General features: G+C 35.2%; 2 protein-coding genes across 4 annotated transcripts; both read right to left on the reverse strand.

Moving 5' to 3' along the window:
- Window positions 1–2,972: 2,972 nt before the first annotated feature.
- LOC17876344 (protein COBRA) lies at window positions 2,973–5,876 on the reverse strand. The gene is made up of 7 exons (XM_006280219.2): window positions 5,567–5,876; window positions 4,889–4,968; window positions 4,684–4,810; window positions 4,271–4,600; window positions 4,020–4,179; window positions 3,651–3,934; window positions 2,973–3,540 (listed from the first exon to the last, which is right to left on the reverse strand). The coding sequence occupies exons 1-7, from the start codon at window positions 5,667–5,669 to the stop codon at window positions 3,254–3,256; spliced, it is 1,371 nt and encodes a 456-aa protein (XP_006280281.2). The 5' UTR covers window positions 5,670–5,876; the 3' UTR covers window positions 2,973–3,253.
- A 1,299-nt stretch (window positions 5,877–7,175) lies between these two features.
- On the reverse strand, window positions 7,176–14,450 carry LOC17877015 (kinesin-like protein KIN-4C). 3 transcript variants are annotated; one of them, XM_023777768.1, is made up of 27 exons: window positions 14,109–14,450; window positions 13,643–13,789; window positions 13,388–13,540; window positions 13,057–13,310; window positions 12,678–12,853; window positions 12,454–12,578; window positions 12,316–12,352; window positions 12,107–12,198; window positions 11,899–12,012; window positions 11,703–11,816; window positions 11,533–11,616; window positions 11,257–11,455; window positions 10,961–11,061; window positions 10,776–10,874; window positions 10,593–10,700; window positions 10,398–10,514; window positions 10,213–10,293; window positions 9,887–9,958; window positions 9,712–9,805; window positions 9,589–9,620; window positions 9,361–9,446; window positions 9,203–9,274; window positions 8,877–9,104; window positions 8,644–8,788; window positions 7,853–8,542; window positions 7,548–7,750; window positions 7,176–7,453 (listed from the first exon to the last, which is right to left on the reverse strand). In XM_023777768.1, exons 1-27 carry the CDS (start codon window positions 14,217–14,219, stop codon window positions 7,339–7,341), a joined length of 3,849 nt encoding a protein of 1,282 aa, XP_023633536.1. In that variant the 5' UTR covers window positions 14,220–14,450; the 3' UTR covers window positions 7,176–7,338. The 3 variants fall into 3 exon arrangements, with proteins under 3 accessions (XP_023633536.1, XP_023633535.1, XP_006279467.1); XM_023777767.1 differs by having other exon boundaries at window positions 7,176–7,750; window positions 8,877–9,107; window positions 14,109–14,448; XM_006279405.2 differs by having other exon boundaries at window positions 7,176–7,750; window positions 14,109–14,447.
- Window positions 14,451–14,542: the final 92 nt, after the last annotated feature.

The raw sequence follows: 14,542 nt of genomic DNA on the forward strand, positions 1-14,542 counted from the left end.
ATTATTGAGAAAATATTTAATTTATTAATAAGAAGATTTCATCACTAGAATTTTGGGTAGGAATTGAAAGTTATTCTTGGTGACATATATAAGTAAAATAAAGAAACATATTATTCAAGTAAAAAAATAAAATAAAGTATAAGTCTATACGATCGCTGTAAAAAAAAAAAAAGTCTATACGATCATATATATATATAATATGTAGACATGTAGATATATGTATATATATAAGGGTGCTTGGTAAGCAAAATTATGGCATAGAGAAATACTCGTCCAAAGAAAAATGTATTATATATAGAGTATATAGTATATACCAAAATTGGACCACATGAACAAAAAGAAATGGACCACATTTGGGTGTTGATGAGCCCTAAACATGTAAATGGATGGATAGTACCTAAACGTATTTAATTTCTCTGAATCGTTATTAACATAAATTTGGCTCTCTCTTTAGTACGATAAATGTTTGGCCTCTTAGATCAAAACTTTGGATCTTTATTTCTGCTTCATACCTTATGTGAAGTCCACATCTCAAAGACCGCATATATTATATCGCACGTTGTCTTGTCAACCTTATATACCAATATATAGTGGACATAAACCTCATATTTTCCATTATTAATATTTATAGCGAATCATCCTTTTGTGAAATTTGAAATTTTAGATATCAATCGTTAAAAGCTTTTAATTTACGAACATACATACATATGTCAACTTAGGACCATTTTAACATCACGCCTTGTCTTTTTTATTTTTATGTGTGTGACCACACTCGTACATGATCATTCGTACGCATATAGTATGGTGAAAACTGAAAAGTGAATATATATTGTATCTCTATGCCAAAATATTTTGGCGTGAAAACAAAATATTAAGAGAAGTTTATTTTATAATAAGGGCCTTCATCAAAATTACAATGTTCTATATTTCGTTTGGTGAAACTTGAATTTCTTCTATTTAACTCACAAGTTTGTGCATGGTAATGATTTTACCGTAAGAAATATCAAATTAACATCTTTAATTTAGTACTATTAATTATATATAGTTACTAATTATAATAGTATCAAGTATTCTCTTCGCTTGGAAATATTCGAACTTGGGAAAAAGAATTCACCGTCTTTGAAAGAGTTATGCTATCTAATCTAATTTTGAATAGGAAAAAAAATGAACACAAAAAAAGAAGAAGAAAACTAACTCTCAACCAATAAGCAAGCAAAAGAAGCCATTATTTTCTAATATTGCTGAAAAAGGCCAGTTTCCTTTTATCGAAGTTAATCAGGAGGAATCAAAACATGACACGTTAGTTGATAAGCCCGTTGAGTTTATAAAACCATTCGACAGGGATGATGATTATGAATAAAAAATCTACAGTGTTGATACATCTTTTGATAGGAAAAAGACAAAAGTACTTATTGGATTTGTCATCCTAGAAAACCTGTGGGGGGATTTATCCGTGTGAAACTTTCTTTTAATATGACAACGACATTTATTTATGTTGTTAGGGATTAATAAGTTGTTAATTTTCCTGGAATCCCTAACAACATCAAAGATAATTTTCTTATGTACGGAGTAGTTGTTAATAAAAGTTTTGCATTAATTTTTTTTTTATGATATAATTTAAAATCAAAATTTTAAGAAAGAGTCATAATTTGCTATAGTGATACAAATATCGTTAAACCAGGAAAAAATTTATACATATAGCATCAATCGATATGTAAAAATGATACAAATTCTGAAATATATTTTGTAAGATCGTAATTCATATTTTTAAGTTTATTTTTTTCTTCTATTCAAAATGTAGCACAAACTTATGTACTGCAAGCTTATATGAAATAGAAAATTTTATTTATAGACTTCCCTTATCAACACACATCCTATTTTCAACGTTTTGTTCAGATGCATGGATGTTTAAACTAAGTGAATGGACACACTTATGATGGTATGGTTTGAATACTGGTTCAAGTTACTTGACATTTTAATGTGGTATCCCTCTTTTGTTACTTTCACGAATTTTTTGTATTTCTTATCTCCGAGGAAGAACAAATGTTATGTTAATCAAGATCTATAAGGATCGTTCACTGTCTTTTAACCTGCTTATCATGCATCTACATAGAGATATGTACACACATTATAACTTCATGACTATACGTTATACAGAGAAGGGAATAATGGAAGTTTCACTCACACATACTTTAATTTGAGTTTTATTTTGCTTTTTATATAAATGGAGGGGTTGGTGATATTAGGGTTTAGATGCAAATATGGAATCGACAACGCACACAAACTTTTCTAAAGCAACTTCTCGCTTTGTCTCATTTTGGATGAGATTCTCTCTGCCACACAACTAAATCAATGTTCCATTTTACGAGTCCCCCCATTATCTCTTCCTATTTCCCTTTTTTATTTTATTTTATTTTGTGCTTTCTTTTTTGGTATTGATACCAACAGATTCCTAATCCAATAATTATTTTTTTTGAAAGTCACAGCTCATACAATATATATTTTCTTTTGATTTTAAACTCAAAATAATTCTTTCCCAAATATATTTTTATTATTGAATAATATTTCATTCTAGTAAATAATAAAAATTTAATTGAATGTATTAAAGAGTTTGTCAAGACTCAAAACAAGACTAACAAAAAAATACAACAAATGTAAAAATAATGAGTATCTTCTTAAGAAGAAACTGGGCCTTGTTGAAGTCCATTAATAAGTATTTGATTATTACATAAGATGTCCCCAAAGTGCTCAGGCCTTTGATTTTTTCTAACCACTTTTTAGTACATGACCCAAATATTATTTATATATATATATATTTTTTAACGGTATAATGTATAAATTGAAAATTTGCCAATCCAATGCGTTTTAAAATAGCGAAATCATTCTTGAGTGTGTTTATTTATACAGTTTTACACGTTTTATCTTCTTAAAATTTTCCTCAAGTATTACAGATTTAGATCACAGTAAGCCAGTAAATGTAACATAAAATTTTACACTAGGAAAAATAAAAGTTTACAATATATCTTACATGATGGTGATCTTTTTTCCGTTATTCTTCTACAAGGACAGATTAAACAATATTACCGAACACAAAAGATATAATATGAAAAAGAAAAAGCCAACGAAGTTGAAAACTATATATATATTGAGGAAACAAAAAAAAATTGTATCGAAAGATTTATAATTTATATAGGACAACGAAAGAATCATAAAGTAAACGTTTATACCAGTGGCAAAACCGTAAATCGGAGAATTAAGCGGAGAAGAAGAAGAAGACAAGAACAGGGAGGATCACGGCGGCGATGAATGAGAATTTAGGCCGGAAAGCACCGTTGGGAAGAAAAGGGTAAGAGTCAGGAGGAGGCATGACGCAATTGTCTCCATTGAAGTAAATCCTGCGAGGAAAAGCCCAACCTTTTTCGAAAGTGAAGGTTGACAGATCTTTACGGAACAAAATCTCTGATTGAACATTCCCAAGCGGCCCTGCTTCTGATAAGAAATCATTGTAGAACTTCACTCCCCATAACATTGCTGTATCGTCTGCAAATACCAAGTTCAATAAAGGTTAAGTCTTTTGAGTTAAGGAGACAGAGAGAAGAGAAGAGAGGAGCTTTCTCTCTTTGTTTGTGTGTGTGTGTGACTCTGCTTACTTAATCCGGCGTAAGGAGTGAGAGATTTGTAATTGAAACTGAAGATCTGAGTGATGTTGTCCAGATTTGGGTGTTGAGCTACGAGGTTCCATTGTGTGTAGTTCAATCGATAGTTGAAGTTTGTGATTGTGATCTTCACTCGCCAATACTCTTTGTAGTTCTGCTTCACGTGCCAATGCACACGGATCGGGCACATGTGTCTTGTGCATTGTACTAGTGGCGGTAATATCACTCCTTTCTTTGTCGGCGGTGACACAACTGAGGCCAAGTGTGGTGTATCCGGGCTGCCATTATCATTTAAAAGTTTGAGACTTTATGATTAACAATTCTACAGAGACAAGAAAAGGAAAACTGATTTGAATAACTTACTCGAGGCAGGCACCGGATTCTGTTCTGTTGTTTTGGCATCCGCAAGCACAAGTTGGACATCCAACAATGGTTTCATTGTAGAAAGACGATAAAGAGACGCAGCAAGTCGGAGTTCTTTGAGCAAGGAACTGCGAGTATGTGCACGTAATGTTCCATGTCACTGCGGTAATTCAAATTTGACCCGTCTGTTAGATTAGAAATAATGTAAACATTACGGTTCTAAAAATTCCAGCAGCATTCTTAGTTCTTACTCATAGCTTGAGTGGTTCTGCGTGTGTCCGTTGTGACAAATTTAGTTGGTCTGACAATCTTTGCTGGGCCACAAGTGTAGCCTGGACCAGGTCCCATGAGAGTGAAGTTTCTTGGCACCCGAACGGTTTTGTTTGTGGTTCCAGCCGCGCCAACACTGATCTGGAAGGAGCTAGCTGCAGTAGCAGGGTCCTGAACCCATGAGTTCATGACACCGCCTTTGCAGCAATTTGCAATCTGCTGATTATAAGGAGTCCCCGGGAGCAAATCTACAACTGTTGGATCTTTCTTACAACAATGTGGAATGTTTCCTTTGTACTTTGAACAATCACCTGTTAAACATTACATCGATAAATCATTTACGGATAATTTGCAGTCATAATACAAGTTGCTAGAACTTGAAACATTCAGTTACCTTGCTCGGTTGTTTGTGCTCCAACCATACTCCAAATAACTTCCTTCTTTGCCCATTTCCAACCTAATGTCCATCCCGGAGACTGAATGTGTCTGTATTTCTGGAAGTTGAACATTGTAACAACAGCCTGGATAGAACACAAAAACAGTTTAGCTGAAAATGATTTTAAAAAGGCTAATCTTTTTGTTATAGTTCTTAAACTTACAACATAGCCATCAGGAGTCCAGCTCATGACATCCCATTTCATTGTAATGTTCCCTTCTGGATCAAGCGCATCATATGCTTCTGCAAAATAAATTACCAAAAGTCGTCAGAACTTTGTTTATCCTGATTCACCTTTACTCACAAACACAGTGATTGCTTAATCTCAACATTATTAATAAATTGCTTTGTAGAGTTAGACCAACGAACTCAACTAGTATCAATCAAAATTACTACTTATAGAACTTTTCAGAAAGTTTCTATTTTTGGATCAGAGAACTTGAATCTCTGTTTCTTTTTATTTCCGCTTATATAAGCAGAATTGATTAAACATAGGAAAGCACTAATATGGGAGTTGAAAAGGTGCTGATATGAGGATCTGAAACACAAACCATAATCATTTTAATGTTCATTAATTGAGTAAAGATCTATACAAGAATGAGAGAAGCAAATCATGATTAGGCAATTCATAATGTTTTATCTCAAAAAGTAAAGCAGAGGATTCATCAGATCTCTTTATCAATTCAAACAAACAAGTCAGTTGAAATTGAAGATCTCAAGATGCAAGAACAAATGAACTTGAAAGCTCAATAAAAAAAGAGCAAGATTGGGGAAGCTGAAGAAGCTTTGAGACGAGTAAAACAGAACAGCTGTGTGATAATGAGAATAAGAAGAAAGTAACCTGTACAAGTAAAAGAAGATGAAGAAATCAAGAACACGATCCATAAGGCCAAGAAACTCAATTTGGCGACGACGGAGGTGGATCTGGAGAAGAAAGACTCCATTTTGAATCCTCTGTTGATCAGAGCAGAGCCAGAGACTAGGCTTGTTCCAGATCCCCTTAGATGGGTCTGGCTAAATCTAAAATCCAATCTCACAGTAAGAAGAAGATGAGGAAGGTGCTTTGCTTGAAGGAGGAGTGGACTTGTAGAGAGATATAGCAACAAGATTTTTTTTGGTTTTAGCTGTGGCGAAAATAAAATACGAACGAGAGAGGCAATGAGCAATTTGGGATCTGGCTGGCTAGTGGCTGTTTTAGTAAACTTTTAGGCGAGTCTGATGATTTGACCATTTTACCCTTAGACCATTATGGACTTTAATTATTTGATTTCCGATTAAAGAAACTTAACCATCTTGTTAATAAGCACATTAATTATTCTCTTGCTTTTCTATGCTAACTAAGTAAGATTAACTTTATAATAAATTTAAGTTCTTTGCCTCTTCTATTTCTTTTTCTTTCTTTCTTTTTTCCCATTCTAAGGTTTTACTAAAATTAGTAACATAATCTGAGACATTTGATGTTGAAACTTTTTCCTCGGTGATAATTTATTTGATTTATTAAAAACAAATTCATAAAGTTGGAAGTAATTTTTTTTTCCGATGAATTGTTAAAATTTCTTGAAAACTAACACTTTTATATTATTATACCTCTAATAGAGGTTGATTATTATGTTTATGAATGAGAGAGGGGGTATTTATGTAATTTTGATAAGAAGTTAGTTTAATACCGGAAGATATTACCGAAGACGACAGCTTTAAGAGGAACGTGGGTCATTGACAGTGTTTTCGGCTGTCGGTGGAATGAAGATATATATATATATAGATACACGAATATGTGGACACATTTTCTCAATTTTTATTTGGTTCGTATAATAAAAACATAATATATATATATATACTTCAATACTTGTGTAATTTTGTGTTGTGATAACTAAGTTGTTACTACATAAAATTGTAACTAATCTCCTTTTTCTGTTTTCTTTTTTTTTGTGGCATGAGAAATTACGAAATATAAATGTGTCGGTGAGTCTCTTTACTTAGGTGACCAAAAAAACAAAGTCTCTTTATTAAGTTAATTAATCTTTTAATTATTATATAATTTGGAAGTAGTGTCGTAACAACTATTGCATTATATCAATTTTACAAGACAAGTGGTTCTAGTCCCAACAAAATTGATGGAGTATTTTTGGACGATTATCAATTAAATTTACATAGTTAACCATTACAATTCCCTTTTCAACTTTATATTTGTAGTAGTTAGTAAAAGTTATTCAACTAAAAAAAACTCGCGAAGTAAACATAAAATTATATTTCGAAATTAGTTCCTCGATGGTTAGTAAACGATCGTTGTCAATATATGTGAAGACGATTATTAATTAAGACTACCATTCCAATATTATTTAATTGCTGTGGTTACTTGTATCGTTGCTGATTACGTTACTTTATGTGTTTACTTTTGTAAAGCGGAGAGTTAACTTTCTTCTATTGCCGACACTACCAAGAACATGAAGTTGATCAAAGAACAGTCAAATCTTAATTGATCTTCAAACATTTTAACAATTTTACCTGTCTGAGAGGATTCACAACAGAATCTGAATTCACAACCCTAAAAATCATGTTTGTTATGTCATCACACCAAAAAAAAAAAAAAACAGGCACCCTTGGAAAGATTTTTCAAACCCATCTTTCTTGCATCTCAAGCGATGTCTCTGTTTCCTCTTTAGATCCGACGGGTGTAGTTCTCCTTTTCATCTGAAGTTCTACTTCCACTTGCCCTACCCGAATTGTTCTGCACTAAACCACCATTACCGACTACTGATTCACCGCCGCTTTGATCTGCGTTTCTTTCTCTCAACAAGTTGCTGCCATTAGAAGACGCTGACCTCATTGCCCTCGGTAGCTTCAGTTTCATAGACTCTCCTGAGTCGCTGTTTTCCGGCTTTGTTGCTGTTTCCACCTCTAAATCTACCGGATTAGCTTCTTCCTGAGGTAAAGCTGGTGTTGCTGGCGGACCTACAGGAATAAGCTGAAGCACAGTCTTCTTCCACTTCTTTCTTTGGCTTGGTCTTGGCACATTCGATTTTCCCTGAAACCAAATTTCATAAAATCAGAAAGCTGTTGTTTCCTAACTACACGAAACAGATAAAAGGGACTGATCATCAATATATCGAAAATTCTTTAGTTTTACCGTCGTGTTTCCTATGTCTGATAGAGGTTTTCTTCTTCTTCTTGTTCCTCCATCATCGTTTGTCTCCTCCCCTGGCTTGTCAGCAAGAGCGTTCTGTAGCAGCATAGCTCCGCGTGAAGCAAGGACTTGTTGTTGTTGGTCTTTATGTTTCTCATCAGATTCTTGCGAGTTCTCCCCGTTCTCCAAGGCTTCTGATTCCGAGATGGAATTTTTCTGCTTCCCATCTGCGTTTCTGTTGGAGCATTTCACTGAAGAACATCCACATGACGGACCACAAGATCCCTTTGTAGCTCGGCACTGACACTTCATTGTCTTGCACGAGGAGCTCTTACTGCAAGTGCAACAACACACGTCAGATGATGATGTGGATTTCACTGCATCATCTGAAGGAGCTTCAGAGTTCTCTTCATATGAACGCCTCATGACCACACTCGAGCGCCGTCTTCCCACTTTGAAGTTTCGTTTCCTATTCAACTTTATAGCCGATTCCTGCTCTGATTCACGCTCTGATTCAAGTTCAGGTTTCCATTCGTCATCAATATCTAGATCTTCCCGTTCATGGTCTGACTCTTCAGAATCTGAGGTATCCATGTCCTCAAGAACGATAATCGAGTTTCGGGTTTCCTGCTTTTTCAAATTATGCTCGTTGTTTCGGTTGTTTTCTGCCGACAATTTCTTCATCGCCGAGGTCTGTAATATGGAATGCCAATGGTTTTATATGCTAAATTAAAGCTAGAAGGATAAGAAATTGACTATATAATGAAACAAGATAGAAGATGTTTTCAACTTACCAGTGCTTTCACCTGATGCACGAGGTCTGATTTTTGGATCTCCATGTACCTAACATAACTGCTAAACTTTACTATTTTTTCTTTCAGGTCTCTTATAAGGACATCCTTTTCTCTGCAGTCTGCCTCTTTATCTCGGGCTAGACACCTTCACAGTTAAACAAAGAAGAATGTAAGATGATCCTTCAGGAAGTACCTTATTACTAAAAATCATCAGTCACTAATTGGAATGTTACCTCGCAGTTGATGCCAGATTGAACAGATAGTTCATGATACTCTTCGCATCACCTAATGTTCGAACTTGGTTCCACCTCCCTCTTCCACCAAAGACACGTTCACGCTCTTCTGCTTCAGATAACTGTGATGCCATGGAGACGAGAGTGTTGGAAGAGGTCGCAAGCATATTCTCCAGAGCAAAAATCCTTGAATTTCTTGCACCAGGAGACATGGTGTCACCATGAACGCTGCTTTGGCAGAGAAGACACAAATTGTTTACTATATCTTTTTCATCATGAATTGGTCTTGGTTTATGCTAAATTTTAGTCTTGTCCAGATCACTCACCTTATTTTGGCATTCTTGAGCAGATCGTTTTCTTCTCTTAGCCTTGCAACTTCCTTAGCCATTCTTGCTCTCCTGAATTATAGCCAGTGTTATTTATGACAGTTTAGTAGGAAATCACAAAAAACTTCTTCCCAGGCGATGAATCATGAAAGACATACTCTTCCATTTGCCTCTCGTATTCAGAACGCACTTCATGAACCCGAACAGTGACTTCAATCTCATGCTCAATTGCTTGCATCAGTACCTGCAAATGGAAAAACTTTGAAGTTAAAAAGAAGTTGCATTTACAAAGTAAACCAGAACAATCACCAATAACTAAACTCTCTAATTTTAGTCAGTAACTAGAAACGCAAAGCATCAGTTTCAAAATATTTGGTGGGTGTTACCTGAGTTCCAGGACCATTAACACTTGCCCCACCTGTATAGATAATAGGATACAGTAAGTAGCTTATATAAGACATACAAACAAAGGAGATCATAGTAATTCATGTTATATAAAAAATCCTCACTCAATACTTCACGTGAAGACCCCTTTCGAGGTTCTAAAAGCTCTTTGAGTCTTTTTGTCACCTGAGATGCCTCTTCTGTCTTTCTTTGCAAAACCTGATAAAACCAGACTTTGAGCAGCCATAATAATAGAAAGGATCAATATTATTGGTCGGGAGTTTATAAAAATGTTCTCACCAGCTTCTGTTTTTGATTCAAGGCCATGAGTTTGTGCATCTCATACTCATTTCTCCTTCCCTCTTTTTTGAGCTGGTAAAGTTTAATACATGAAAAAATCGATGTTACAATCCAAAATAATTTTCTGAATAACCAAGTCAAAATGTCTTGAGAATCCTCAAATCAAATATATACAAGCACTGGTCATATTTGGCTACAGGTGACTAATGACAGAATGAAACTTGACAAGAATCAGTATTACTAATCAGTCAATAAAATCAAGTTAGCCTCGAGTCATCACTTAAAAAAATTCTTAATTCGTTTAACAGTTAGTTAGTAAAATATACCTGCATGACTTCCTTCTCTCTCGAAGCCTTCCAAGCCCTGAACTGTTCTGACTCCTGCTTAATCTTATGCTGTAATTGCACCTGAAAAGTAGAATAAAATCAGATTAGCATACTTAAGACACTCATGCATGAATACATATACGAACAGGCCCGAATAAAGATCACTACAAAAAATAAAAAAACACCTTCTGGGATTTAATTCTTTGTATTTCATCCTGCAATTTTCCTGCCACATCATCACTTTTCTGCTTTTGCTTCAAAAGCTGAGTTTGTGCATCTTGTTTCTTCTTCAGAACAGAAACCTAAAGGAACAAAAGACAATGCCTTATGAAAATTTTCTGTGAAACACAAATATAACTAATATGTAAAACGGGAGTTACCTGTGTTTCAAGCGTGTTCAGTTTCTGAAGATACTCTTCCTTCAGTTTCTGGGCACCATCTCCTTTTGGTATGCTACCAAGGTTCTGTTTCAAACCTTCAATTTCTCTCTGCATGAATATTTGATTTAATCAGTTAGGTTCATAAATTCCACTAAACTACAATATAAACCTCGTTATACCAACCTGTAGTGCCCTTTTTTCCTGTTCTAGATCATGAACTTTTTTCTCATAATGTTGTTTGAGAACAGATGTACCACCACTTGAAAACCGCTTCATTTCAGCCTTCATGAAAATCAAAGTTTACTCATACTATCGTACGGAAACTGAGGAAAGAATAAAAGAAGTACACTACAAAAATGCAAATATACCTCCTTTTCTTCAAGTCTCTTATCTAGCTCCTTTAGCTCCATATCCAACTTCTCTTGAAGTGAACAATGCTCAATCTCCTTTTCTTGAAATTCAAGTTCATCTGCATACAAAGTAAAGCTACTCAAACAGAGATTAAAGAAATAATTATCTCGAATATTAAACCAGGGAAACAATTCAGGCTAACAATCTGCAAGTGACAAACAAATTGTGGTTTTTAGCATCTAAATATTTAAGGGCTAAGCTTCTTTCTGCAAGGCACTAAAAGAAATGCTAAACCACTAGTTGTGGTACCAACCCGTCACATCGATCACTTTGTCTTCACAATCTGACGACTCATTAGATGAGGGAAACAAGACATTGTTCGAACGAGGCCCATCGTCATAGGAATCATCTGAAAATTGGCAGTTACTTGATTTCTTCAAGCTTTTGATATGCAACAGCTCTCCTTCTAGCTCTTGAATTTTGGAAACATACTTCTTCACCAAACCAACATCCTGGAAAATTAGACACTTTAGCGAAAAAATCCAGTTGGTCGTAAATTTCAATGAAGGAATCATAAAGGACATCTCACCTCAGTTTGGCAGTATTCAATCTCGTCCAAGGATTTACCATTGCGAACAGATTCAATTATCATTATGAGTTTGTCCTTTTCAACCTAAATGGATGGGGAAAAAAGTGTTTAGGTGCTACATGTCATATGGGCTAGATCCATTTTTTTACAAAAATGTGTAAAAGAAAAACCTGAGCATCATAAGCACGCTTTGAGAAATGCTCAGAAGCGACTCTCCGTTCTTGAAGTTCGTTTTGTAGCTCACGATTGCTTGCTTCAAGCAGTGATATCTTATGCTTGAGAATCTAATCAAAGATTATATCAGTTAATTATTGAAAATATGACAAGCATAAACCGTTACTGTTTGTCTTAGATCAGATTGAATACCTGGAGCTCATCAAAGGCACCACTATCACCCCGATAGAACAAGAGTTCTGTCTGCAGCTGCTCAATTTGGCTCCGCATTCTTTGCATTTGTGCGGTTGCTGGGTCTCGATTGATCTAAGTATTGCAAGAAATTACAAGAAGTTTAGGCCAGAAATGAATTATTTTGTTGAGAATTCACAGTTAAAAGCAAGACCTAATATATGCGTACCACTGCTTTGTTTTGAATATTACGTGCACGATTTGCATATTTGAGCGTATTCAAAGTTTCCTCAGCATTTGTATCAGCTGGACTTACGCAAGCTGCAACATTTAGAGATCATAAATTACGAAATATAATAAGATGGATGAAAACATTTCTGTCTAATGCTTGATCAGAAATGAAATGATTTAAAAACCTAATAGATGAGAAACCCATACCAATCATCACAGTTTTGCTATTGCCTCCAAGAGAATCCTGAATAACAGATTATTACCATTAGCTTTTCTTCTTCTTCAAAACCACATATATACAAGGACATGTAGTGTAATTGACAGAAACATAAGTAAACTTAATACCTGAAGCAAACGAGTTAACTTGCTGTCACGGTAAGGAACATGACCTCCTTCCTTTCTCTTTTTTTCATCTCCAAGTGCACTAATTACATTTCCAAGTGCTAGTAGACCTTTGTTAATGTGAATACCTGTGTAAATATACAGAAAATAAAACTTCTGGTTTAGCCATAGTCTCTTTCAAGAAACCAAAAGAATAATATACAGCTCAAAGATAGACATGAGACAACCTTCTTTCAAACGCATCCCATCAGCTCCTGTTCGTTTTGCACGTTCTGACCCTGCTAAATCAACCAAATGGAGCTTTGCACATAAGATGTCTTCACCACCATCTTCAGTTGTTGTGAAAGAACCGCTGGAAATCTTCTTTTGTTCCAAAGTGATTGTGAAGATTGCATGGGACCGACTAACAACGCAAGATTACATTAGCATACTAGTAAAAGCTTATACTTTCTTAATACTGGTTTTATAGATCTGATGTAAGAAATTTTATCTTTATTCATTCATAACTTCTACTAATGGATCAGCCACATTAGTTCTAGCAAGTATATAAGTAGTTATAAAGATAACGGGAATAAATTTAAGTGCAATTCAGATAAACAAATTCACCTTGATTGGCTATTCATGTTTGTGCTGCCAGTAGCTCGGGACAAAGAGCCGCGTGCTAGAAAAGAGCCCATCTCCTCTTTCGTCTTGACTTCTGCCTCAGTAACGCCAGCCAATGTTATTCCTCCACTGGCAGTTTCTCTGATTTGAATTGGAGCTCTTGAGAGGGCAATGTGCTTTGCTTGAACCCCAGTGTCATTTTTTTGGAGAGCCGAGGAATTTGAGTCAAGCAAATCGAAAACTTCTTCCTTGAAAATCTGCATCAACAGGTAAAGTATCAGTACTGAAATTTACAAATTAGACCTCGAAAAACAAGCTCCGAAGAGGGTTTTACCTCAATAAAAGACACTCGTATCAATAGTTCAGATGAATCTTTGGTGGTCTCCACTCTTCTAAATATATCTTCCATAACGTTTGGTATAATCCCACCATTTGTGCCATCTCCATTATAATTGGTACCCATGGTGTAGGTTTTTCCTGAACCAGTCTTCAATAGCAACAAACAGACAAAGAAAGAATCTGATCGGTTAAACTTAAAAAAAAATAGCTTAAAGGAAATGCAGAGTTGAGAAAATTTACAAAATCAAACCTGGCCGTAAGCAAGAACAGTTGCATTGTATCCTTTGAACAGCGCGTCGACAAGTGGAGCAACGCAATGATCATAAATCTCTGAACACGGGTAGCCAGCATTTCCATAAACGAAATCATAAGTAAAAGTATGTGAGCCAATATGAACCTGTTCAATACAGAAGAAAAGCCAACAAAATGAGTTCTTTCAACTACAATTATAATAAACTTACAAAGAATCAATTCTACATATGAACAGTCCTTTATAAATTCAAATCTCATCATCCATGAAAAATCCTTTCAACGTTTTATTCACAGCCCTTTCAGAAAACCCTTATAATTTCTCAATCACGCATATATTTGATTTCCCAAACTGAAGAAATTCTAAATTCGAATCTTATCAGAAATGAAGGAATCTCACAAAAGAGTGTGAAATTTTAAACGCTGAAAAATGAAATTAAAAAAAAAAACCCTTCAAAATGAATTACTTGTGGCTCTCTTGGGGGGACGGTAATGCAATCGGTGCATCCGTTCAGAAGCTCCGGCGTAATCAGCGGCCGTATATTGACCGCAACCCTAACGCACTCAGTGCTCTCCATCTCCGCCGCCGGCTCAACCACAGAAACCCAGATTCCTCGGGTTCGGATTCAATCCAGAAACAATTCCCACCTCCGACGAATGCAAAAACCCCAATCAAACACCACGAAAATGTAGATCCAATCCTCAAACGTAAGAGCTGGGTAAAAAAATTTCGTGAAGAAAATTCTCAGGAAATGACAAACATTGAGGCTATGAGATTTCAAATTTTGAAGATAGAGAGAGAAAGAGAAAGAGAAGGGGCACTTTTTTGTTTTTTGAGAGGTTGATAATTATAATAAGAAAAACCAGAAAGGCAACAAATTAATACTCTTATGGAAATGTA

The sequence above is a fragment of the Capsella rubella genome, unplaced genomic scaffold (assembly GCF_000375325.1).
Source record: "Capsella rubella cultivar Monte Gargano unplaced genomic scaffold, Caprub1_0 scaffold_8, whole genome shotgun sequence".
In the NCBI taxonomy this organism is placed as follows: domain Eukaryota; kingdom Viridiplantae; phylum Streptophyta; class Magnoliopsida; order Brassicales; family Brassicaceae; genus Capsella; species Capsella rubella.

Excerpts from the sequence above, each read along its gene's own strand:
- LOC17876344 (XM_006280219.2), bottom strand. The coding sequence starts at position 5,669 with ATGGAGTCTTTCTTCTCCAGATCCACCTCCGTCGTCGCCAAATTGAGT. Across the intron at positions 4,969-5,566 it reads ATCTTCTTTTACTTGTACAG|AAGCATATGATGCGCTTGAT; the intron begins GTTACTTTCTTC and ends TTTATTTTGCAG. Across the intron at positions 4,180-4,270 it reads CAGAACCACTCAAGCTATGA|TGACATGGAACATTACGTGC; the intron begins GTAAGAACTAAG and ends GAATTACCGCAG.
- LOC17877015 (XM_023777767.1), bottom strand. The coding sequence starts at position 14,219 with ATGGAGAGCACTGAGTGCGTTAGGGTTGCGGTCAATATACGGCCGCTG. Across the intron at positions 13,541-13,642 it reads CTGTTCTTGCTTACGGCCAG|ACTGGTTCAGGAAAAACCTA; the intron begins GTTTGATTTTGT and ends TTGCTATTGAAG. Across the intron at positions 9,447-9,588 it reads TTAATGGTCCTGGAACTCAG|GTACTGATGCAAGCAATTGA; the intron begins GTAACACCCACC and ends TTCCATTTGCAG.